At 43.6% G+C, this 26,213-nt stretch overlaps 2 protein-coding genes across 2 annotated transcripts in view; one reads left to right on the top strand and one right to left on the bottom strand.

Moving 5' to 3' along the window:
- Positions 1–924: 924 nt before the first annotated feature.
- LOC308330432 (5-hydroxytryptamine receptor 2A-like) overlaps positions 925–26,213 on the bottom strand; it is a gene marked incomplete at its 3' end in the record, with an annotated part of 49,031 nt that continues 23,742 nt past the window's right edge. The window contains exons 3-4 of the mRNA XM_080785283.1: positions 16,011–16,211; positions 925–1,763 (exon numbers count right to left, since the gene is read on the bottom strand). Of these exons, the coding sequence (XP_080641409.1) occupies positions 925–1,763; positions 16,011–16,211 (1,040 nt within the window). The remainder of the gene's footprint in view (positions 1,764–16,010; positions 16,212–26,213) is intronic.
- On the top strand, positions 4,220–5,329 carry LOC308330339 (kelch domain-containing protein 3-like; the record flags this gene model as incomplete). Its single annotated transcript, XM_080785188.1, has 1 exon — positions 4,220–5,329. The coding sequence occupies one exon, from the start codon at positions 4,220–4,222 to the stop codon at positions 5,327–5,329; it is 1,110 nt and encodes a 369-aa protein (XP_080641314.1).

Below are 26,213 nucleotides of genomic sequence, written 5' to 3'. Positions count from 1 at the left end.
AAACAAATCTGTGTTCTCCGTTGTAAACTATACATTTATCTCACATAATACTTGTACGCGCAAGAAATACAAAATATAGATTCATGTAAGGTATGTGCGTGTCTCACAATACTGTAACGAACCCTGGTCCACGAGGGTAGAAGTGTCTGTCCATTTGTACACTCTTGTACACTGAAGGCTGTACTGTGCTCTCTCTGACTCTGGTCAGTCTCTGACCACTGCAGGCTGCAGAGCCTTTACTTCCCACATCAGAAGATCTGGCAAGGTGTCCGAAAATCCCAATCCAATCCCTGCAAACCGAGGCCACCCTGGGCTGGCTTATCTTCCCGGGGAGAGATGCCTGCGTCACTCAATTGGAGCAAAGAGTGTGGATATGTGTGTAGCACGTATTTCACTCTAAATGCTTTCCTCCACAAAGCAGGTCTCCTCACCGTGGTTGTATAGACGTCAGTGTGCAAGTCCCTGATATCAACAGTTCCTCCTAAACATTATGGTTACTGGCTGCCTTTATATTTATAATTTATGTTATGGCAACATGCTTCAAAGGAAGTCATATTTTATCCAGTTTGCCTATACCAAACAAGTCCTCTGTGGATGAACATAATTTTATATTTCAACTCCACTTTGAGTGCTGACTGTTAGATCCCGTCCACTGTATACAGTGCTGTAATGATGAGTTTACCAGCTGGATCTGAAATAATACTAGGAAATAAAACAAAATGGAGGTACAAGGGCTGCTGAAACAAAGGCAGTGCATTTGTTCGTTTGTTCCACAGTTACGTCAGTTTTGGCTTATGACCTCGCCAAACTTAGTTTCCGCGAGAAGTATGCTGCAGCCAATTAGCCAGACTCAAACCACTGACACTTTTATTTTTTAACTGTATTCCACAGTAAAAGTGCATTTAACTCGAACCATCGCACTTTTCACACGCAGCTCTCCTTCTTGTCCTTGTCCCACTGGGATTTGTCCACCTGTCCCGACCCGGGTACAGAGTACTCCTTCGTGTCCTTCCTAGGGTGCACCCCATTCCGTCCCCCGTCCCCCATGTCCCTCATGTCCCCCAGGGGCAGCTGGCTGGAACTGTAGGCCAGCGGAGGGATGGTGTTGACCAGGATGAGCTGCAGGGGCTTCCTCTCCGGCTGGTACCGGCAGCGGACATAGCGTGAGAAGGCCGCCCGGTACGTCTTGTTGAACAGCGTGTACACCAGCGGGTTGACGGCGGACGACAGGTAGCCCACCCACACGAAGACGTTCAGCAGGCCGCCCATCACGACGGGGTCACACACCGCGGGGTCACACACCACCGCCAGCACGTTGGTGATGAAGAAGGGGCACCACATGACCACGAAGAGGAAGAAAACGATGCCGAGGACCTTCGACGCCTTCTGCTCGTTGCTGATCGACTGCATGGTGCGGCGCCCGGCGTGCGACGGCCCCGAGACGCTCCGCCGCAGTTCGCCGCCGCGGCTGAGGGAGCGTCGGAAGAGCTTCTCTGAGGACAGTGAGGCCTGGGGCATGAAGCCCAGGGTCAGCGTGGCGCTCCACTTGGGCCTGGCGACCAGCTGGTCCAGGCACTGGGTGACCTCGTTCTGGAGGGCGTGGATGGTCAGGAAGTAGGTGACCACCATGATGATGAGGGGGATGAAGAAGGCCACGAAGGAGCCGACCAGCACGAAGCTGTCGTCCGTCAGCAGGCAACTGCCATCTTTGAAGACCTTGGAGTGGTCCCTCAGACCCAGCACTGGAATGGGCATGGAGATACCTGCAGAGAGGAAAGGGAGGGAGGGAGGGGAGAGGGAGGAAGAGAACACACAAAGGAGAGGGAGAAAGAAGAGTGTCACTGTTGCGCAGGCTAACACACACACACACACACACACACACACACAGGCCAGGGAGGAGTACAGTACAGACGGCTCTGATTTGTTTTTATGTGCATTTCAAATAATTGGCAATGATTACAATACAAAACTAGTTCATAGTGCAGTGAAAATGTCTTGTGTTTTAATGCTTGTGCTATACCGTTTTGACCAGGGCTTACTTGGCCAAAAGAGTAATTCTCAATGTAACTAAAGGTTAACATGAATCAAATTAATCAAATGAAAGGATTTTGTACAACATTGCAAACAGGGTCCTCTGCAGATTTCAATTTTGCAACAGAAACATAACGAGTATGTAGGCATTTGTGGGAAGGTTGGAGAATGAAAAGGCACACCAGGACATTTCATTGTGAAATTACTACATTATTTAGAATTTCTTGAAATATGTTCACACTGAATACAAAGGGAGGATTTGCAGTCCGAACCCTGGCCAATAACAATCAAAACCTGTCATATTTTCCTTTTCACTAAATTGATTCTGTTGGAACAGTAGGCTATATGATGGTATTAAATCTCCCCAGGCCTGGCTGGGCTGAGATAAGCAGTGCAATCTTCCCCTTCCGAAATAACCTCACTTACGCTACTATTCATTATTGGCTCATAACATTTTGGAGAATAAGACAAAATCAAGGTCAAGGAAAACTTTATTGTCCCTGATGGGCAATTTGTTGCACAGCCAGCTGTAACTATAATCACCATTACACAAACAATTCACACAAGAAACAGCGGTGTTATTTAAAAGGGCAATAAGGCCTGCAGGACCAAATTAGTTTTTTTCTTTGGCAAACACTGCTGTGCGTGCGTGTGCAGAGATGAAAGGGAGTGAGGCGAGCAGGGGAAACGTTTTCTTATTGACTATCTAGCACATTGTTTGGTCAATTTAGGCATTTAGCAGACGCATTCCGGTTGTTCATGCCGTAAAATGGCGGCGTTTAGAGAATATAAGGGCATGTTATTTAAATGACTGTCGGTTTCAGCTGTGACATTATAAAATCTCCGACCAAATGTATGCTAATATTGGCTGTGAAGGATCACTTGATAAATCCATTTGTACACTCCCAGAGTTACAGACCCATGAGCATCCCTTTGGTTCCAAACTATCATTTAGCTGGAGACCCCCTGGAACGGGTCCCGGACCACTGCTCTACTCGATGATGATGTATTGACCCACATGACATCATAATGCCCCCCCCCCCCCCCAGGTGAAGGTCAGACTTGTTCCGCCCACTTCGAAAGTTATCACCCGATAATCACCAGTAGTTTACTTATCACTCGAATGCAATCGAGCCAGCAGGCTCGCCTGGAGCCGACTGGCTGCGATTAGGACGCGGTGAAATTACTACAGCCGAAGCGAAAACATTGTGAAACTGACTTGCGTTGCCGTTTAAGACTGATATGAGTTTAGGGGACTTACGTGGCCGGGTAAGACTGATATGAGTTTAGGGGACTTACGTGGCCGGGTAAGACTGATATGAGTTTAGGGGACTTACGTGGCCGGGTAAGACTGATATGAGTTTAGGGGACTTATGTGGCCGGGTAAGACTGATATGTGTTTAGGGGACTTATGTGGCCAATAAGACTGAAGTTATGGTTAGATTTAGGCCACGTCGGACGTCTCCGCGTGACCGCGTCTCCTACTCCAGAGCCAGTCGGCTTCAGGCGAGCCTGCTGGGCGGCTGTGGCTCAGGAGGTAGAGCAGGTCGTCCAATGATCCCTGGGTCGGTGCTGGCGTTTCGAATCCCAGCTCCTCCTTTCCACATGTGGAAGTGTCCTTGGGCAAGACACTGAACCCATTGCCTCCAGTGAGTTGGTCGGTGTGAGCTTGCTACCATTGGTGTGTGCATGTGTTGCACTGTTCGCCGCTTCACCTCCCAATATATGAATGAACGAACCATTGTAAAGCGCTTTGAGCACTTGGAAAATGCAATTCATTATTGCTGGCTCCATTGCATTCGAGTGATAAGTAACCTACCGGTGATTATCGGTTAATTTTCATTCGAATCCGCTACTTGTAGTCTCCACCCGAACACAACATACAAGCGGACACAACATACAAACATACAACATACAAAGAACATTGGACAAATTATCACATTAGACAGTAAGCACCCATGCTGGATAACAGGAGCCTCTACTCAACATAGCTCCAGAGCTGCCTGGGCTGGAGTTTGCCATATTGGGAAGATCAACAGGCTTCGTTGATTGGCCAGCCCAACACTCCAGCTTTGTGAATTGGCCAAGCCCTTCGTGACGTTTGTGCTGCCGTACAAATATAAGAGGCTTTGCGTGCATTCGCATGTTCATTAGAAAAACAACATATTTGAGAAATCCTCCTGCATCCATGTTGCGCTGGGCGGTGCATCTGAAAGGAGGACCAATAGAGACCCACTTCCATGCCCCTGTGTCTGTCGGGCACAAGGTGTACTCGTTTGGGGGGTACTGTACGACGCAGACCGACATGTACATGGGTGTGCACGTCTTCAACACAGTGTCTCTGCGCTGGATGGATTTGCCTCCAGTGGCAGCCGGAGGAGAACATTCACCCGAGGTCCCCTCCATGCGCTGGTACCACACAGCCGTGTTGATACGAGGTATCATCTACATCTGGGGCGGGAGTACATACACAAACTACACAAATGTGCTTTATGCATTTGATGTCGACTCCCACAGGTGGTTCAAGCCCAGGGTTTCTGGAACTGTCCCAGAGGCGAGGTGCTGCCACTCCGCCTGTGTCTTGGGGAAGGTAATGTATATCTTTGGAGGTTCTTTGGACGATAGATGCACCAATGACATTCACAAGTTGGACACCACCGCAATGATCTGGACTTTGATTAATACCAGAGGCACTCTGGCACCTGTTACGGAATGTCACTCTGCCACTATCATTGGGAAAAAGATGTTTGTATTTGGGGGACATGGGCATGAGTTAGACTGCAACAACATGACAGTGTTTGACACAGAGACCAACCACTGGCTGAGGCCCCAATCTTCTCCATTTTTTCCAGAAGGACGTGAGGGTCATTCCGCCTTTGCTTACAACGGAGAGTTGTACATATTCGGTGGCCATACGAGTTTTTGTCCGGACCAGGAATTCAATGACTTTTGGAAATTAAATCCGGAAACCTTCTCCTGGAAAAAGGTTGAGCCCAAAGGGCAGAGTTCATGGCCGTCTAGGATGTGCTGTTGCATGGTGGGAGACTGTATGGTCCTCTTCGTCAGAGGAGCCAGGCCCAACGACCTGTACATCTTAGACTTAAGTCCTAGTTTTAAGACCTTATGTAAGCTAGCAGTTATTCAGTACGACCTCGAGCAGTCGGGGCTCCCACACGACATCAAGTGGGAACTGTCCGCCATGACTACCAGCAGCAACACGGCAGAGAGCAAGTTCCAGGCAGTGGAACAGAAGAGAGGAACATTTACGCAGGCAATGGAACGGAAGAGATGGAAATGAACGCAAACGTGGAGACCTTTGTGTTTTTATGTGTTATTCTAATGTGGTCTTTGATACTGACAGAGGGTAATCATCTATAATGGCATGTGGGCCAAGCTGGTGTGGACGGTTGACATTTCCCTGCATCTGTTTTCTGCCAGTCTAAGTCAACCAGGTCTGCCGGTCAAAGTCAACAGGGTCCAGTTTAGAAAGAAGAGGAACATATTTGCATGCATTTTTGGAAAGAGTTAACGTTTACTCCTACTACTTTATTTTATTAAATATAAGTATATTTGTTATTTTTCATTGTTTCATTCTCTGAGACACCAGCTAAAGAGGTTGACTGGTATTTGCATTTGGATCTGTCGCATGACAACATTTCACTAGTCAAGCCAGACACAGCAGCACACAGAATATCACCGCACCGGCAGGTGACCCCGAGGTTACAAACGAATGAGAGGATAGACTAAACACTTAGTTATACACTATGCATTTGTCTGCCTTCATTTGTTATTGTTGTATTGTTAATTTAAAGTTGTGGCGCTACCACTTAAAGTCTGAAAAATATTTATAGTTCCTGTCCAGGTATGGGTATTAAAAGTAACACAGCATATTTAAAACGATGGGGAGAAATGTGTAAATAACGTAAAGGTTCAACATTTAATAACAGAATGTAGTTTATGGAAAAACAATTGTGTTGGGTTGTTTTAGGTAACAATCCATTAATTTAGTCTTATACAGGGTTAATTTCTTCGAGGGAGCTGTGAAACGAGAGCAGTGTTGTAAGTGTTATAAAAGCTCCAGGAAGATAATTATGTAGAATGAACGGGAATATAAGTTCCAGGAAATCATGAGATATTAGGACAATCTTCCATTTTGAGATTGAACACAAGCATCTTTACAACCTACCTTTTATTCCAAGACAAATTTAATACTGAGGTAGAATTATGTGTCATAGAAAGGTATATATATATATGCATTATCGAAACATTTGAATATTCTCATGGTGGGTATGGACAAAGGAATTTTCTCGAGCCTCCTGACATGGAAGTTGGTTGAGAGAATTTAGTTTTTGAGGGGTGCTAGCCCTTCCAACGTAAGGCTTTTCAAATTATGTCATATGGCATGTACTTTTTTTTGTTTAGAGCACTTTAAACAAACATTAGCAGGCGTCCCTCACTTCACACGAGTGTGATTCTTTTTTTTATATACGTATGCAATGTTTTGCTATTTTATTTTGGAATATTGAGGAATACTTGATTTTTTTTGGAAATACAGATTGAGGAATACTTAGCATTTTCTGGAAATACGGAAGCATTTTTTTATTTATTTTTTATTTTAAACTGGGATTATACTGGAATCTCTGAAACGGATCAGGGGATCGGTTTAAATTTTTATTTTCTATTTCTTTTGTTTCATTGTAAGTCCATTGAAATGCCCTAATGGATTGCGTGATTGAATGGTCTCAGCCACTGCGGTGGATATTAGACATTCCGTATTTATTTATTTTTTATGTTGCCACTACTGTTGGAGCAGCCATAAACTACACAGGTTCATCTCGATGTTCTGGGCATCTTTGTAATGTTAGTGTTAGTAAAAAAGCAGTAAAGGAGTAAAGTTTGAGGCAAACTAACATCAGTCACTCTGCCGTTCACTGTAGTGGAAGAGATGCGCCTGGTGAGGGTTTAAACCCCACAGCTACGTCGAGGCCGCCTACAGGAAATACGTAGGCTGCGACCATGAGACCCGCTACGGAATCGGTCTATACCTATCCCTCTATAAAAAAATAAATAAAGGCAAAAGCCACAAAAAAACATCGTAAAAAAAGACTTGGGCCGTATTTTGACACTAGGGTCTTACATGGCATATAGCCAACAGAGTGAAGAAGTTTTCTGGAAAAGCCAGTCTTGATTAACCTACTAATAAATAACACATTTACATAAGTGTGAAATAAAGGGTGTGCCTTTATTGATAGGACATAGTGGAGATAGACGGGGAGAGAGAGACTGGGAATGACATGCAGCAAAGCTTGTCTGTGTAGGGATTCAAACCCGCGACACTGTATGTGTGGTATGCGACTATGCGCCTGAACCGCGAGTGCAGCGGGCGCCCCCCACATCAGGACCCTCGTTCTGAATCTCATTGACAGGAGAATAATCTATGTATACAATTGAGAAGAGCACACACAGCCTTGTGTGCTGTTCGGTTTGGCAAAGTCATAGACCGTGACGTATACTGTATGCGGTGTACGCAGAAGTGCCGTTTACGCCTGTGCTTTGTGGCCGTGATACGTCACTGACTTTACCTCTGCCTTTTTTCAACCCAGCTTTGTGGCTGTTCGCAGTCTCCCTCTCCATGATGCGACGGACCCATTACAGAGCGCCCACATGCACAACCTGCCCAGCATGAAAAAATCACACCTGTGTGAACTGAGTGGTGCAACTCCTCTCTCTCTCTCTCTCTCTCCCACCCTCTCTCTCATTCTCTCTCTCTCTCTCTCTCTCTCTCTCTCTCATTAGCAGGTAACAGTGCAGCACTATCTCTCTCTCTGTTTCTGGCACAACAGCACCCCTACTGGTACTCATAGTCATACTGGTGCTCATAGTCACATAGTCAGGTGAACACGGACATTGCTGTTCCTTGGAGTGGTTGCACCACTCAAAAACATGGTCAGTAGCCAAAGAGAAATCGTTCAAAATGTACGGTTTTTGCACGTCTACTCACTCAGATCGCACTGCCACATATCAAATCGATGTGTGGCGTTAACGTTTACATTGCCAAAGCAAGGGTGGAATAAAAACAAACAAAAATAATGACGTACAATTATAGATATAATTATCCCTACTACCCCCACTACGGGAATCCCTGTTCAGTAGTTCTATGTACTGAGTTCAGTGCGGTGCAGATGGTGAGGGAATACGCAGAAGATTGACGGTCTTTATGTAGGTGGTTGTAAGAACGTCGTGCCAGTATGTCAGTAAGGAGAGAGTTGACAGTCAAGAAGACAAGAAAGAAGAAGGGTATGGCCTGGTTAGCCTGCAATGACATGCATAAGATGGGTCATCCCAGCTTAGAAAGATGTTCAAAGTAAAAATATGTAGGACGACCGTCGAGCCGATTCTACTCTATGGCTCCGAGGCATGGACACTTTCAAAGAAATTAGACAAACGGTTGGATGGCACTTACACCCGCCTTCTAATGAGAGCGCAGAATCTCTCTTGGAAGAGCCACCCATCGACAAATCTAATATACGATAAGCTTCCCTGTGTTTCTTCGTCCGATCTCATCCGATGGTCACTGCCACAGAGCTGACAATGAGGTTATATCTTCCCTTCTACTCTTTTTTTTTTTTATGTTTTTCTTTTTGTGTGGCTTTCGCCTTTATTTTTTTATATTTTCTTTATGGAGGGATAGAAAGTAGGCTGACAGGAAATTGGGAGAGAGATGGGGGTGTGACATGCAGTAAGGGCCGTCGGGATCGGGAGTCGAACCCGCGGCACGCTGCCAGACTGGATTACGAGCCAAGGTGCCTGGACCGCTGAGCCACGGCCCAGGCCTTCTCTTCTACTCTTGAATCCTGCCTCAAAGCAGACCAGAGGTAGAAAACTGTCGTTCCCTGATGTCATTTGGTCTTGTCCTTGGCATGAGACCCAGTTACTGAATGTCAAGTCTCGAGGCTTTCTTCAGGACATGTATGACACTGATTTACTACGACACTATGGCATATTTGGAGTCCAACTAGTACTAGTGGTTCTCAAGCGTTTTTTTTGTTGCAAGGACCCCCTTAAGTGTAAAAATGGAACCAAATGGGACTCACAGGTCCATTTGGTTCCATTTGTACACTCTCAGAGAGCTATGGTCATTCAGGGCTAGCTCTCTTTGTCTCTGTTTCTTTTAATATTATTGTCCACTCCTTTTGTATGTCCGTGGCAAAACAAAAAAAAAATATATTTTGACAAAAATGTCCACCACAAGGATAGTAGTGAAGGATTTTCATAGTTTTGGATCAGTCACAGTGTCCAGCCTCTGGTATTCTGCGTATTCTCTGTTAGGGCCAAATAGCTTTCCAATTTGCTGTATTTATCAAAGCACAAGATTTCTTAAAAAGTTCTATACCTTGAGTCAATGTCACTGTGGAAGGAGGTAAAAAGGTGGCGAAGAGGGTCCAAGGCATGCAGCTCTGTCCAGTTCAAGTAGAAAAAAATCCTTTATTTCATTAAAAGGGTTAAAAACACGACCAACGCGTTTCGGGCCTACATGGGCCTTCATCAGGGTCAACTTGCTGTATTTATTGCTATTTTTTACCATTTGATTCAGTCCAGACGTGGGGCTTTTGTCTGCTCTCTCTCTCTCTCTCTCTCTCTCTCTCTCTCTCTCTCTCCATTCTTGTTACGACAACATTTCACCAATCAAGCCAGACAAAGCACACAGAATATCTCCGCACCGGCAGGTGACCCAAGCTCAGTTTCACACACAGACGAATGAGAGGATAGACTAATAAACAATAGTTACATTATGCTTTTGTCTGCCTTAATGTCATTGTTGTATTGTTTCATTTTTTGTTGTGGCACTACCACATAAAGTGTGGGGAAAAATGTATACATAGTTTCGTGTCCGTGTTCGTTTCGTGTATGAGTATTAGAAGTAACACAGCATATTTAAAACAAGGGGAAGAAAGTCTCTCCTCCTGCCAATCTTTGTTTTTTGCTCTCTTACGCACGATTAACACTAAAACAGTGGTTCTCAACCAGTGGTCTGGGGACCACCAGTGGTCCTTGAGGGGGTTCCAGGTGGTCCGCAGCTAAATGATGGAGAGTTGGTAACCTAATGGACCCTTATACCGGTTCATTTCGTCTAATTTTACACTCTCAACAGTAAAATTATTGTTAAACATCTGCATTACTTAATTTACAATAAGTCTACACAATTAGAGAATGTAGAATAATTGTTATTTTGATCAATGTTTGCCTGTTATCACTCCTATGGTACCAACCAATCGATACAGCATGGAAATAATGGACATTTCTGAGGGTCTGCTAGAAATATGCAGAATACATAATGGGGTAAATTGGCCTTGATATGGAATGGGTTGAAAACCACTGCACTAAAACAAATCACTCCAGAGGAACGATAGGTGTTACCTGCTGACTGGAGTCTGACTGCGTGACAGAGTCCATTATTATATACTCTGTCAGCACAGAGGCCATTATTATACTCTATCAGCACAGAGGCCATTATTATACTCTATCAGCACAGAGTCCATTATTGTACCCTGTCAGCAGTAGTGTTGTTTTTTGCAGCAAATTTCTATTTTAGTTTTAGTCGTTGTCTCTTGAATAGTTTTCTCTTAGTTTTAGTCACATTTTAGTCACCTGAAATGTGTTTTGACAGGCCTTGATGTTGTTGTAATGACATATTTTACACTTTGGTTGCATGCTGAAAATAGCAGATCTACAATCTCGCAGCGCAGCGCGACGCGTTGTGATATTGTATATCTGCTATTTTCAGCATGCAGCCATGCAACTCAGCATAAAACTGGATCTCTTGTCCACTAGTCCCTTCCTAACATTTTAGTATAGTTATTTGTTGACAATTGTCAGTATATTTAGTCTTAGTTTTAGTCATCATAGATTCGTTTTTATTTATAACACGCAGGAAAGGCCGTCGGGATCGGGATTCGAACCCGCGGCTAGGTGCCCAGACGGTTGAGCTACCGTCCGGGCCATGATTTATTTTCAATGAGAGACACGGCCCTGTGAAATTGTCACGTGCATGCTCGTATTGTGCACAATATTCATATGTAATTCAGTACAGAGTGGCTTTCAAAGTGCAAGATCAGAGTGCACGTAGAAATCACCCCATAACAGGAAAGTCTATCTAAATATAGGGGACCCCTAGTTAATTATGGTACTGGGTTATGTTTGGACCCAATTAACCCAACATGTATATTATTTGTTCCTTCATGTATTGATTGTTTGATTAAATACTTCATAAAAAATGCTACTGTAAAATATAAAAAAACAAGAATTGAATTAATTAATTAATTACCTGCTGATTGTTATCTGCGGGGGTCCGCTTCAGTCAGTTTCAGCGCAGTAGTTTAGGTAGGAACCAAAGTTCTCTAAGGTGAAACTATTGTGTTCTGAGTGAAAACTAGACCTACTGTATATTAAATTGTTTATAGGATCAATACAGGTACATTAACTCATCGAATGCGCAAAGCGTTTTTAAACGTTTTATTATAGCCAAGCGCAAGAAGCGCATAACGTTTTTATACGTTTTATGGTCCAAAAAACGTTTTTTTATTGATTACTATGGTTCAACTATATTTGCGCCCGGACAACTCATAATGTAACACCGATCGGCTCTAAAAAGAGTTAAAACCCCCCCCTGCTGAAAAGAGGTGTTGGTCTGAGAAGCGTCTGGCACCGCCTATTGGTTGGTCTATGCGAGGACGTACGACGTATTGGAGACGGCCGTCCGGCATAGACCAACGCAGATGTCAGGGGATCTAAAATGGATGGGACAATGCTCTTGTTTGTGTGAATACACTCGATTCCCCCTCCCCTCCTGTTTCTACATGGTTTCTCCCGAGGGAGAATGGTGGGGGGGGGGGTCTCTTCCTCTTGGATCGCATTGGCAGTTCCCCCCCCACTCCCGAGTCCCCACTGCTTTCAACTGCAAGGCTTGCACTCACTCTCATTCTCGGAACAAGATACAACGCGATTTGCTCTCTGCCCGTATATAAACCTGCAACGATCGGCATTTGATTTCATAATCATAACGTAACGTTTGCCAGACACATGTGGAGTTAGTCATGGACAGATTGCACATCATTATCGAGGGCCCGCCATGATACGTTGGTCGCTGATCGCAAGCCGTACTGCTGCTGCTGTTGCTTTGCTCGCATCCATCATAAGGCATCCATCCATCCACCCCCCTTTCTCGTTACAACAGGCTATTATAAACTCACCGTCGAGCAGCCTGCCCTGCACCTAATGTGATAAAATGAACGGCAGGACAAAATCGGATCGATTATTATCTGTCTATCAGCAACATACGGGTGTTTGTCTTGCAACGACAGGTGGTGCTTTCTCGTTTTTTTTCTTCCAAATACGTTGACGTGCTGCTTCTGCTTCCATCTCGTTGTTTTTCTTGTTTTTTTTCCCAAACATGTCCAGACACAATCCGATCCAGTCTCGCGTCTCACCTTATAGATACGCGAGACTGGATCGATGAGGTTAGTGGTATGTCTGGACATGTTTGGAGCGGCACACGACAATCGACAATAATGTTGATTATGCAAGATCATTTCCTCAAAGCCTAGTTGCCCCCCCCCCCCCCCGTTACTGCGATTGTTTGTAGCTCGAATCACAGAATGAGTTCAATGAGCGTAGGGAGAGGGCACATATGGGGCTACGATTGAAGAAAGTTTCCAAGTCCGTTTTATGATCAGATAATGTGCATCAAGACTCTCTGCTTTCATAAGAAAAAAACTAATACTGTAATTGCGAATGCAATGAGCACTTACTATGAGACCTAGCAGATCACGTCTGTCTGTCTGTCTGTCTGTCTGTCTGTCTGTGTGTGTGTGTGTGTGTGTGTGTGTGTGTCTGTCTGTCCCGCTTACTGTATATGTGGACCTGGCCCTTTTGTGCCCATATATGGAGCTGAGTGATTTGTGAGTCATGGTGACATGAGTGTGATGGCGTGGTCCTGCTTTGGGGACTCCTTATATGGTTATGGCTGAGTCATGGTGACATGAGTGTGATGGCGTCTTTTGTGACCATATATGGAGCTGGCGTGGTCCAAGCACTAACTATGACACCCTGCAGATCATGTCTGTAATTTATTCTAATTGTTATTGCAATTTACGATCTGCGTTCGCCTTCCGCGTTCGCGCGTCTTACTCGTAATAATAAAAATCACACCCCTGTGAAGTGAGCAGTGCAATGTTGTGAAGTGAGCAGTGCAACATTGCACTGCTCACTTCACTGGGGTGTGATTTCTATTATTATTACAGTATTAGTATTTTTCTTATGAAAGCAGAGAGTATTCTGTTTCATACGGTATATAGTATGTACATGTCGCTATAGGCCTTATTTTGTGAATATTTAGTTGTTAGGTCCATGCTCTCTAAAATTATCTTTTTCAGAGAACTTTAGAGATGGCATGGGCCTGAATAACTATTATTCACAAAATAAGGCCTATAGCGACATGTACATACTATATACCGTATGAAACAGTCGACTCTCTGCTTTCATAAGAAAAATACTAATACTGTAATAATAATAAAAATCACACCCCTGTGAAGTGAGCAGTGCAATTGCACTGCTCACTTCACAGGGGTGTGATTTTTCTGGGTGGTATTTTTCTTATGAAAGCAGAGAGTCTACTGTTTCATACGGTATATAGTATGTACATGTCGCTATAGGCCTTATTTTGTGAATAATAGTTCTTCGGGTCCATGCCTTCTCTAAAGTTCTCTGGTGGGCGCAAGCTGCATTCAATAGCCAATTAGTGACAAACTGTATATGTGTACAATGTGTACTGTTTTCCTCCTAAAAGTAGACATTCAGGGCTTTCATTCGGTATATGGTTTGTATAGGATATTATTTGTGCTCAATTTTATATCGGTCTTTTTAACTAAAAAAACTGAACTGAAATGTCTGTCAACTTCAGGCCTCCATATCTCTGTTGTTTTTTTTCACAAGCAGCGTGCAGGCAAAAGCAGGTGTTAGAAAAAGGTCAATATCTCCAGAATGGAAGATGGTAGAATCATAATTTTTTTTTTAAATTGAAGTGGACAAGTTGGGCTTTCTTTTTATTTATGCGATTGTGATTCTCGCTATAAGAGGCCCCTCGCTGTGGGCCCCCCAAAAAGTTCAAAAAGCCCATGTTAAGCCTTCAGCACCAGTAAGCCAGGGTCCGCTAGAACCTGTAGCAGTCTATGTGTTAATACATGATAACCCTTCCACAGTAGTAGCTTTTTCATATTTGTGATTATTTTGCCTATGTTCCTACATAATGCTTCATGTGCATATTGAAAAATGTGACATTTGTAATCTGCGGGATACTGCGTGGGGGTCCGTGGATAAGGGGGGTCCCCGCGGTACTGTACGATGCGTATCGTCATGCCGGTGTCATTGCTGCGTGTGGTTTATTTTCAACTTCTATGCCTGGTTGCTGGCGTCAATTTCCACATGACTAGTATGACAGAGCGGTTATGTTGTGAGTTCTTCAAAACCAGCCAAGCAACTGTGAGGTGATGAACAAGTGAAGCGTGGCGGGAAATCTGCGGACTAGGCAACCCAAAATGTCGACTAGGTGTCGTTCTCTCGCAATTTGCGGTGTTGCAAGTTTCAGACCTATTCATAGACATGCTGTTTGCTTTGCAATCGGCAGGTAATTACAGTAACTTACTGACAGCAATTCAAATTAAACCCAAAACCTGTATATGCCTACTGTATTTTTACAGTTCCTTTTTCTGCAATGCTTAACATGAAAAAGGTTGAGAAGTGTTTGATGTCTCCCTGGGACCCAAACTATTGAAAATAGCCGATCTACAACACGTCGATGTGTTGTGAGCTTTTTATGTCAACACATAGCTAACATAAAAAAGTGCAAAACCAACAATGCATTTTGTCCAACTAACTAGTATGGTTCATGTTGCCAACAGAAGTCATAATTATAATTGTTCTACATGATTTAACATTTGCAATGAACACGCAGACGCAGGTATTGTACTTTTAGCGGAAACAGAAGTGGCAGTGACAGATTGCTTTTTGGGTCTCCGTGCCAGGATGTCTTGGAGAACAATCAGCTACTATGAGAGGCTGATTGTTCCCTCGCCTACATGAGAATAATTTGAAGTCACAAATGTCACTTGATTCTTAAACAAACTGCAGCTTATGATAGCCGACATGAATAGCTAGGTCTCTCTCTCTCTCTCTCTCTTTCTCTCTCTCTCTCTTCTTTATTATTATTGCTGGTTATTGGGCCGCAATTGTCTTCTCTGAGTGGAATGCGATTTGCATATACAACATACAAGCTGTGCACTCATGGTACTGTAGTGTACACGCTCGTGCGCACACGTGTATGTGCACACACTAGTGAGTAGTGACATACTGTATACACACACACACACACACACACACACACACACACACACACACACACACACACGCACACATAATGTTCTATGGACTTTACTTAATTTTATTTATTTAAGTATTTGTTGATTTATCTGTTTCTTTAGATCACTGACAGTAATTTATTTGTATATTTATATTGTTTGTCATTATATGCCCTGTGCACATGTTTATGTTGCAATTAGTTTTGGTCTAGTTTTAGTCGACTGAATATCAAGATTATACTAAATTTAGTCAGAAAGAAATATATTTTCGTGGGTCTTGATGGCGTCGCATGCTGAAAATAGCCGATCTACAAGCTCACAACGCATCGCAGCATGGCACGTTGTGCAGTTTTAGATCTGCTATTTTCAGAGAACACCAGAACACAAACCATGAAGAAAATGACTTGTCTTTTAGTTCTCTTCTCCACTAGTCGAACATTTTTCATCACAGTGTTAGTTGACGAACTCAACGCCGACACATGGCCACACACACACACACACACACACACACACACACACACACACACACACACACACACACAGAGGTGTGTGTGCTTGTGCCCTCACCCACGGATATGGTCCAGACGGCCATGATCTTGACTCGTGCCTTGGTGTGCGAGTTGAAGCGGCTGTGGTGCAGCGGGCTCCTGATGGCCACGTAGCGGTCCAGTGAGATGGCGCATAGGTGCATGATGGACGCCGTGGAGAACAGCACGTCCAGGTAGATCCAGATGGGACACAGCTCAGGGGGCAACGGCCAGCCGTAGCCTGGAGGAGGAGGGGTGGGGGAGAGAGAGAAAGGCTGTCATCTCCCCAGAGAAGACAATACTATGCACCCATTGCACTGCACACGGAATTAAGTGGAAACTTACTGAGCTACATTTCCTAACCGTCTGCCCACTGTACCAAGACATCAGGGGTAGAGTGGCCGGTATAGAGTAGTTGGATGGGAACCATGAGGTAACACCCGAAGTATGTAAGGAAGAGGCCCAATTTCTCTCTTTGTGACTGTTCTAAATGAATAATATACAGTCCAATCTGAAGGTGAATCCAAGTCAAAGTTTATTTTAGAAGAGTATCAAATCGGTTTCCGAAGATAGTGGGAGGTGACTATTTTACAAAGAAATGCCACAAATCAGGGAGAGGGAGAGGGGAGAGGGAGAGGGGGGGAGAGAGAGAGAGAGAGAGGAGAGAGAGAGAGAGACTTGATCCCAACTAACCCTTCCCTCGGGCTTTGGGCATTTCCTCTGTTGTCTACTCAACGTGCACAGACCTCGGGATAATCAGACCAGATTACATTTTCAAACCAAGGTGACATTTTCAATACGGTTGAGCTCTGCCCCCTTGGGTTGTACTGTGTTTCAGGTTTCGGGGCTAGCAATTCGCTGCTTGTATACCGTGTCATCCGTTTTTCTTGTCCCAGAGCAGCATATACAGTTTCACAGTCTGTTCAACAACAAACTCATAACAACAATATATACAACACAACATAAAGACATAGTAATAATGCACCTAGAATCCCCAGAGTACACAAACAACAGAACAGCGAGGCATTATAAACTATTGCTGCAGCATTTTTATTTTATAATAATGCTGCAATGGCTGAGTGGACAAAACTCCTACTACTAAAGCATAAACTTTTTCCGTAACTCAGTTCAGATGGCGTGTTTGTAAAGTGATGGTTCAGGGTTGGCCAGTTTCTTTTACCGAGTGCTATAAGTAAGTGTGTGATGGCTTTATCACGCACATCAGAAAGTGTGGCTGCATGTGGGAAGGCCTACATGAGGAAGTGACTAATATCATTACATTATCGCTGTATGATGACGTTGTATGATGGCATTGCATGATGGCATTGTATGATGGCGTTGTATGATTGCATTGCATCATGGCATTGTATGATACCAAAAGATACTGAACCGGATATGGCACGCCATCGACTAGCCATGATTCATGACTCTCGTATTCATACGAGAGTCATGACGTAACTGCACCCTGTTTTTTGCGATCGCTACATTTACACAAAATCCGTATATATAAACATTCGGATTACAAATATAAAGTACTCACTTTTTATCCCACGGGTGTTAGTTAGTTGCTGCTCCAGTGATTAGAATTGCTGCATCCCGCGTTGTTTAATAATAAACATTTTTATCCGAGCTGTTATTTTGCCATTGGCTTTCAACTACGCGCCCCTATCGGTCGGGAGGAGGGTGGCACTCGGTGTGTTCGATATAGGTACGCTGACCGCCCTGCCAATACAGACTAATAGGCGAGTGCGCTCCCGGTGTGCAACTGTGGATTTCCCAAACGAACCCCGTTTGAAAAAAGTAGCCGGGGCGCTCGGATAAAAATGCTTTTTATTAAACAACGCGGGATGCAGCAATTCTAATCGCTGGAGCAGCAACTAACTAACACCCGTGGGATAAAAAGTGAGTACTTTATATTTGTAATCCGAATGTTTATATATACGGATTTCGTGTAAATGTAGCGATCGCAAAAAACAGGGTGCAGTTACGTCATGACTGTCATGATAATCATCATGGCAGTCATGTATCAGGGCTAGCCATCGACCCTCACCTGAGGGAGAACAATCTCGGAAAATAGTTTTCCAGAGGGGAGAACTACCGTAGCCCAGCTCTATACGACTATAGACTCCAGCAGAGATAAAATAAAATAAATCGAAAACGGGGTACACTCAATAGTACCTCAATAGTTTTACTTAAATACAGTTCTTAAGTAAATTGTATTACCACTAACAGGAAGTGAATGAAAGTTGTCTTCTTGCTGTAAAGAGCTTCACTTGAATGGTTTCAATTACGGATGTCTCGATCACGTTTTTTTTGCTCCCGATCCGATTCCGATCATTTGAAAATGACCCCGGCCCCCGATCTTTCCCTAATGTGACTGATCGAGGGTAGCTACTGGGACGTAAGTCGGGACTTGATCACCCCGGCTGGGTCACCTGAGTGAGGGGTATGATGTTGCCAGACCCAAAGCCCTGATGACCTTGGGATACATCACTGAGGATACGTCCTATAGGTGCATCCATGCAATGTTTTTTTTTTAGTTATGAATTGGTTGAATATAGCTGAAAATAGCTGCAGCTCACAACATGAGAATAAAACGTATATACGCTTCACTCCCCTCATGTTATTGTTCCTGTCTGCGGCCACATGCAGTTAAAATGCACTGACAAGTTGTTATGCCCGTTATTAGACACCACTTGGTGGCCTAATGAATGGAAAGGGTTCCTCCGAGCGCAACTTTAAGCTAGATGGGTCAAAACAGATTCATGGTAAAAAATAAACGACATTTTAACACCCCTGATGAACATAACACCCCCGTCCCTCACAAAAGTGCAGTGTTAACTTTGTCCCTCCTGGCATGACCCAGAAATCCCACTGTCTTGTGGCTCATATATCTGTGCATTTCAGTAAGTCTGCTAATAAATATAGGCTACCAGTCCAGGCCAGCTATGATTCTAATGAAAATATTGTTTAAAAAAATGGAATAAAATAAACTTGCTTGAAGAATACATTGCTTAACCTCTCAAAATGCTTCAAAATGCAAAACACAAATAACAGCTAGGCTGTATGTAGGCTATGACACATTATAACAGTTCATTGGGGTTTTCCTCTCTCTCTCTCTCTCTCTCTCTCTCTCTCTCTCTCTCTCTGTCTCTCTCTTCTTTTTAAAAGGCATGTGTTGGTGGCAGACAGTTGAAAAACAGTATAGCAGGGACACGGTCAGTGGTATTTATAGACTTGTTTACTGATCACAGCCTCGTAAAAAAGCTCATTATGAGGTGACCACACTGTGCTAATAGGGGATGACTCACAGTGGCTGAACACAGCCATGGGTCTTTAAAGCCAGTGTCACAGGCAGCAACAAGCATGAGTGCACTCTAGTCACCACCGACCGACCACCAGTGTTGATTCCGTCGTCGATGCAAAATATTCGTCGTCTGGGGCTGGGCACCTTTGCTGGTAATCCAGTCTGGCAGTGTGCCACGGGTTCGACTCCCGATCCCGACGGCCTTAACTGCGTGTCACCCCCCCATCTCTCTTCCCATTTCCTGTCAGCCTATACTGTATACCTATCCCTCTATAAAAAAAAAAAAAAAAAAAAGGCGAAAGCCACAAAAAACATCTTAAAAATTGTCGGCTACCGTTTTTCACTGTTCATATGTAGGCTAAGAACCTAACAGTGGAATATGTCTAATAATATAATGAAACTATGTGTATACACTATAGAGTGAGAATGTTATCTAAGTCACATAAATTGAGCCTTTGGGGCAATTGCTACGGCAAGTGCTACGGGCTAAGATGGAGTCGTTTTTAATTAGTGTTCTCCCAGCTTCCCTGTGTTGGCTGATTGGCTCAGTAGAACGTGTTGTGAGCTTGTAGATCTGCTATTTTCAGCATGCAAATCGGCTAGTAGTAGTTGAACAATTTTAAAATATTTTTCTAAATAGTAAAAAAGAAAAAAAGTTTATAAGGGGCAAAGCACTGATGACAATATGGCCCTATATCAGTGGTTCTCAAACTTGTTCATGTCACACTCTTTTGCCTGCAGACCCCCATTAGAAAATATATGCCAACGACCTAGCAGTGAAGGACCGCATGCACACAGAGATTTTGGGCGTTTTTACGTGGACGCATGCACATTTTTTGTGCTGGATAAACGCCAATTAATCAAATTTCGTTCTCTCCGGCATGGCGACCTGGACAAAGGTAGATTAATCTTGTTATATCGGGCGTGGCATCTAAAACAGTTTGACATTTATATCTCTGGGACCCCACTTTATATTGTAAAATCAATGTTAATTGTTAATGTTATAATGTTACAGACCCATAATTGTCCATTTGGTTCCTGGCTATCATTTAACTGGGGGCCCCCTGGAACTCTCTCAAGGACCCCTAGGGGTCCCCGGACCCCACTTTGAGAACCACTGCCCTATATGACTAAAACGAAATCAAAATTTGTGGTCAAAATCAACACTGCTCTAGTCACCATGCACACACGTGCAACATGTGCACTTTGTCAACGTGCACTCATGCCCCTTAGGGTACATATCTATGAAACAGTCACCCTTTCTTGCACAACAATTTCTCATAATTAGAGCTCTAAATTGGCCTTTCCCCCGAAGGAAAGTAATACACCCCCTGTGACACCGTCCGTGACACAGTTCCCGTAAAACGGAGCTACAGTATAATCATTTAATATCGCAATTCATCATCCGATACAATACAAAGAAAGCCGAGAGGGAGACGGTGTCGGAGAGACACAGGAAGCATTCAAAACCTGCATCAGCTGCAGGGGAACAATACATTATCTACAGTGATTCTCAACCTTTTAAATGTCAAGGACCCCCATTAGATCACGGCTGGCCGCTTTGATTAAAAATATTTATCTCTGGCCTGGGACACCGATCTACACTGCATGGTCGCTGGAAAATCCTACTCTAACCCTGAGAGTGTTACACTCAGTCTGGCTATCCGAGTGGATTAGATATAGATCTCGGATGATTCAAAACCAAACAGGATTGTTGTGATATCCAATCTGTGATCATAGAATTATCTCCGCAAATAATTATGGCCTAAATCGGCCTAAATTCATAGGTTGCCGACTTCATTGCAACCTGATAGGCACAGAGAGGTAAATCCTCGTCCCCCGCTACTTGCGTGCGGTCCAAACGAACGCAGCAAGCGCTCCCTAACCCACTGACGTCACTCACTGGTGAAAGTATTTGGGAGGAAAAGGCAGGTTGCATACAGTGGTAGAAAAAGTATCAATAGTGCAATTTAGAACTACTCGGTTACAAGTAATACTCCGGAATTCTACTTGAGTACATATATAATTTATATATGTTATTCAAGTACAAAAGTATTGGCATCAACATTTACCAAAAGTCAAGTACTCACTATGCAGAATGTCCCATTTCAAGTTTTCAAATGTATAACATATTTTGCGACGCATTGTGAGCTTGTAGATCGGCTATTTTGAAATGGCCATAATGTACGTATATAGGGCTGTAGTGTCTAATATCTAGCTCTAATATACCATAGCTCTAATCTAGTATGTTTTGTAATAATAATCAAAGTAACTAGTAACTAAAGTCTTCAAATAAATGTAGTGGAGTAAAAGTACAATATTTGCCTCTGAGATAGTAGTGGAGTAGAAGTAAAAGTACTGGGAATTGGAAACACTGCAGTGAAGTACTGTAAAAGTGCCTCAAAATTGTACAGAAATCACACCAGTGTGAAGTGAGTGGACAATATTAAAATGCAATTTTGAAAATTGAAATGAAATAAGAGAAATGCTTTTCAACCTTAAGATAATGAACGCATTTAAGTGAATATATAATGCAATAGCCTTTACATTTCATCTCCAGGCGTGCTCATTTTAATGTTATATAATATTTATATTTTTAATTGTGTCATAGAATGAGCACATCTGTAGATTAAAAGTAAATGCTATTGCATTTTTTATTTATTTATTTTATTTGACCTGAAAATGAAAAAGCATTTCTCTTATTTCAATTTACTTTTCGTATTTGCCATTTAATTTGAAATTTTGGCAGCTTTAAGGGCCTTGCAAACATGAAGCGAGGAACGCAGGCGTTGTTGACTGGATCAACACAGGTCTCCTCATTATTTTTAATTTGTTCTGTATTTATGGACATTTCCTGATTTTGTTTTGTATTTGTGCTGCCATGGGGATGTGGGGGGGGGGGGGGGGGGGAAATATATGTCAATAATTGCTTTGAAATTACTATGTTGTAAAGAAAAATCATTAAAAAAAAAAAACAGGTCTCCTCCAGGTCTGTTGAAGAGGGGCGCAACAACACAAGTGTAAATAAAAAGCTAAACAGGATCCAGGTCTGGTGAGTCGCGGACGTGTGCACGCAACGAGCACACACGCAACAAATGCACGGGACCGCACTCACGTAAATACGCTTGCTTTGTCGCACTGCGACTTCTCCGATGAGACCTCCGGTCTCATTGAAAATGAACTATAGGCACGTTTTATCGCTCCCTGTTTGCAAGGTCCTTTATGCTTCCATACCCATCAATCGGGAGCTAGCCTTGGTACCCAGGCTTTATTTTCGTTACATTTCATGGTCCAGGTGAGTAGCAGTGGGAGTGAACTACAGTGCAGAGGGGGGCGTCGCTTTCCTCTGCTGATTTCTACCAGGGAGTGGAGGGGCAGAGGGGGGCAGGGGTGGGAGCTCAGATCGGTGAACCAATATTATTCTCCAGCAGTTGCTCCATGGCGCGTGCCTGCCCCTCTAGACCAGAAAGCACGCTGGCTAGGCCAGGCTATAATCGGAAGCTGACCTAAACTGAGAGAGGAGCCTTATCAGTCCTTCTACCAGGAGTCACTGACTCACCACTCTAATTGTTGCCCTGGTTACAGAGACAGACAGACACTTGATGGTTTAATGGCGCTCTCTCATCATCCTTTTTTCCTTTCTTATCCAGCTCTTCCTATTTCAATTCTCTCTCTCTCTATCTCTCTCTCTCTCTCTCTCTCTCTCTCTCTCTCTCTCTCTCTCTCTCTCTCTCTCTCTCTCTCTCTCTCTCTGTGTGCAACTTATCTCATGTTAAAAGGCCTGCGGCTTTCATTATTCCCCTCTCCATCCCCCGGGTGTTTCTATTCTCGTCCCTCATTGTTTTTAATATAGGCTATTCACTCTCAACGTACAGTATGGATCGATGCTTATATACCGTACATACGTAGGTAAAACCCTATATCTGTTAACTTAATTTAGCTCTGTCCAATTCAATTGACAATTTCTCCTCTGTTCAACATTGAGCTTTGAAGCGCCATGTTATCAATACTTTCATTGTCTGCAGTATAGGCTACATAAACAATAAACATACTGTACAGTAGTAGACCAGGGGTGGGAAACTCTGATGATGAAGAGAGCCACTATAGTTCCACACTCACTCCAGGAGGGCCACTATAGTTGCACATAACAGCATTAAAGACCATACCATCCCGCCCATACCCTGTTCCAACTACTCCCTTCCAAAAAACGCTACCAGAGCATCAAATCATGCACCACCCGTCTCAGTAACAGTTTGTTCCCCCTGCTGAACAGCTGACCTTGCACTGTAATGCACTGCCACTGTCACTTTACAATGCACTTCCCTTTTGTGTTGTTTTGCACTATACTTGTGTTTTTGTCTTGTATACTGTACACTGGTGTATTATATTGTATTAAGACTGAGAGTGCTCAGAGCAAAATTAATTTCATTGTATTTATACACTGTATTTATACACATGACAAATAAACCTGAACCTGATGGTGGGGGCCGCATGTGGCCCCCGGGCCGCCAGTTGCCCAATACATGCAGTAGAGTAGACGCACACACACACACACACACACACACACACACACACACACACACATGCTCTAGTATGTGAAGAGTCTGCCTGTACTATTAACTCATTTTTAGATACAAATAAAACTGTTTTTCCCCTCTCCTGAACGGTTTGTCTTGCCGCCATGACTGTCTCTGTATCAAAAAGAGTCACACATGTCCTGCCCAGAAAGACAACACAATGGAAAACGATTCAATTTATTGCAGCTCTTTGGTTTCTTTCTTCTTCCAGTGAAACCGAACCGTTTTGGTGTAAAAGTGGCACGGTGCCGCGTTGCCCCGCAGAGACGCAGGTCTGACACAATTTCAAACCATGCGGCACCCATGATTCAGCTTTTAATGAAATGCCCCGCGGCACATCACTGCCGCTACAGTGGCACGTCGACATCACTTAACTCCTCAGCAGCTGTCACCAGTTACAATAGGTCTTCTCTGCATCGTAGCACACACGTTGATCTCAAATGAAGGGGAAAAGGATAAATGAGGACAGTTGACTCTGCAGTTCTTTAAACGTATGACATCTACAAAAAGAGTCAAGGTATAGCTCTGGTCAGCTCTAAGGTAGGGGGCACAGTGGAGTAACAAAGTATTTCTCTTCCAGTGGAAATAAATAATTTTCTTGCCAGAATGTGCATTTGTACATGTGGTGGGGGGGCTCAGAGTGCGTCCACTGCGGAAAGTAGGCTTTGTAATCACACAAGCCGTCTTTGTATTGGTGAGTAGCGAAAACGTTCAATTTTTTCCCCCCGCTACAGTCGAGAGGCTGGTCTGCATTTCATACGAGCACAGGAAGTCGAGAGTACCATAGCTCTAAATGCAACGGCATTAGAGCTACACTGTATGGACCAGAGCTATATTCGTAGGGCGGCTGTGGCTCAGGAAGTAGAGCAGGTTGTCCAATGATCCCTGGGTCGACGGTTCGAATCCCAGCTCCTCTTGTCCACATGTCGAAGTGTCCTTGGGCAAGACACTGAACCCTACATTGCCTCCAATGAGTCGGTTGGTGTGAGCTTGCCACCATTGGTGCTAACTTTTGCTGAGGTGTTGCTCCGGCACCAGATGGTAACAAAAGCGGAACAATCTTGTCATGGAAGGTTTGCTCAGTGGTATTGATTTCTAACCAGACTGTCATTATGTATTCATGAATGGATCGTTCGCCCTTGCATGTGCCTCTAAGGCACCTTGATTAGAGTTCTTCCTCAGCTTAATCACTGCATGTACTCTTTGTGCCCTTAGAGAAGTTTTTTAAATAAATAAATAAGGACAATTTAAAAACTGGTGTTCAAAGTGTGGCCTATTGAGTGTTCTATAGGAGCCCTTTTGACCTTGCAGCATAAATGAATGGAGAAGACCAGGCATGTCCTTATTTCTGTATCATTTTTATTAAAGACAAAGGTTTAGTTACGACAAAAGTTATTGTTTCTGTGGTCACTTGTTGTAAAGCCATTTAGCCATGTACAGTAGGTGTTTCCGCATTACTTCCGGGTATGATGATGATGTCACACGCATACCCTCTATATCAGTGGTTCTCAACCAGTAGTCCGGTGACCACCAGTGGTCCTTGAGAAGGTTCCAGGTGGTCCCCAGCTGAATGATGGCGAGTTGGAGAGTTGGTAACCAAATGGACCATTATAGATCTTTAACTCTTGATAGTGTAACGGGGTCCATTTGGTTTTATTTTACACTCTCAAGAGTTAAATTATTGATATATGCATCACTTAATTTACAAGAAGTCTATACAATTAGAGAATGTAGAATAATTTCATTTTTGTCAATGTTTACCTGCTATCTCTCCAAATGTACCACATCAACACAGCATGGAATTGTGAACATAATCTTGTCCAAATATTCTACGTTTTGGGTCTGAGAGGCTAAATCTCATCAAACCGTGTTCCGTGGCTCAAATGCCGAATGAATGGGAAGGGTTGAAAACCACTGTTTTATATTGCTCAGTAGTATTCTCACATAGCCAGGCAATCAGAGATCTCCACGCACTGATGCGTCTGGTGATAAGCTAGTCGATGAATGTCCTAAAACTGTCTGAAAACATTTTTTGAGATTTAAGGATAACTGACTTTAGGCCTGGGCCATGGCTCAGTGGTCCAGGCACCTTGGCTGGTAATCCAGTCTGGCAGTGTGCCGCGGGTTCGACTCCCGATCCCGGGGCCTTTACTGCATGTCACTCCCCCATCTCTCTCCCCATTTCCTGTCAGCCTAGTCTGTCCCTCCATAAAAAATAATAACTGACTTTAGGGTAACCTTTCACTTTATGACGGCGATAGGGTTTAATTTCTTTTTTTCTTTTTCTTTATATATTTTTTATCCCACGATTTTGTAACCCATTTTTCACCCCTGTGCCAATCATCTACTGTGATCCTGG

This window comes from Protomyctophum bolini, assembly GCF_963924005.1.
Source record: "Protomyctophum bolini genome assembly, chromosome: 16".
NCBI classification, from domain to species: Eukaryota; Metazoa; Chordata; class Actinopteri; order Myctophiformes; family Myctophidae; genus Protomyctophum; species Protomyctophum bolini.
This window is presented reverse-complemented; position numbering and strand designations above follow the sequence as displayed.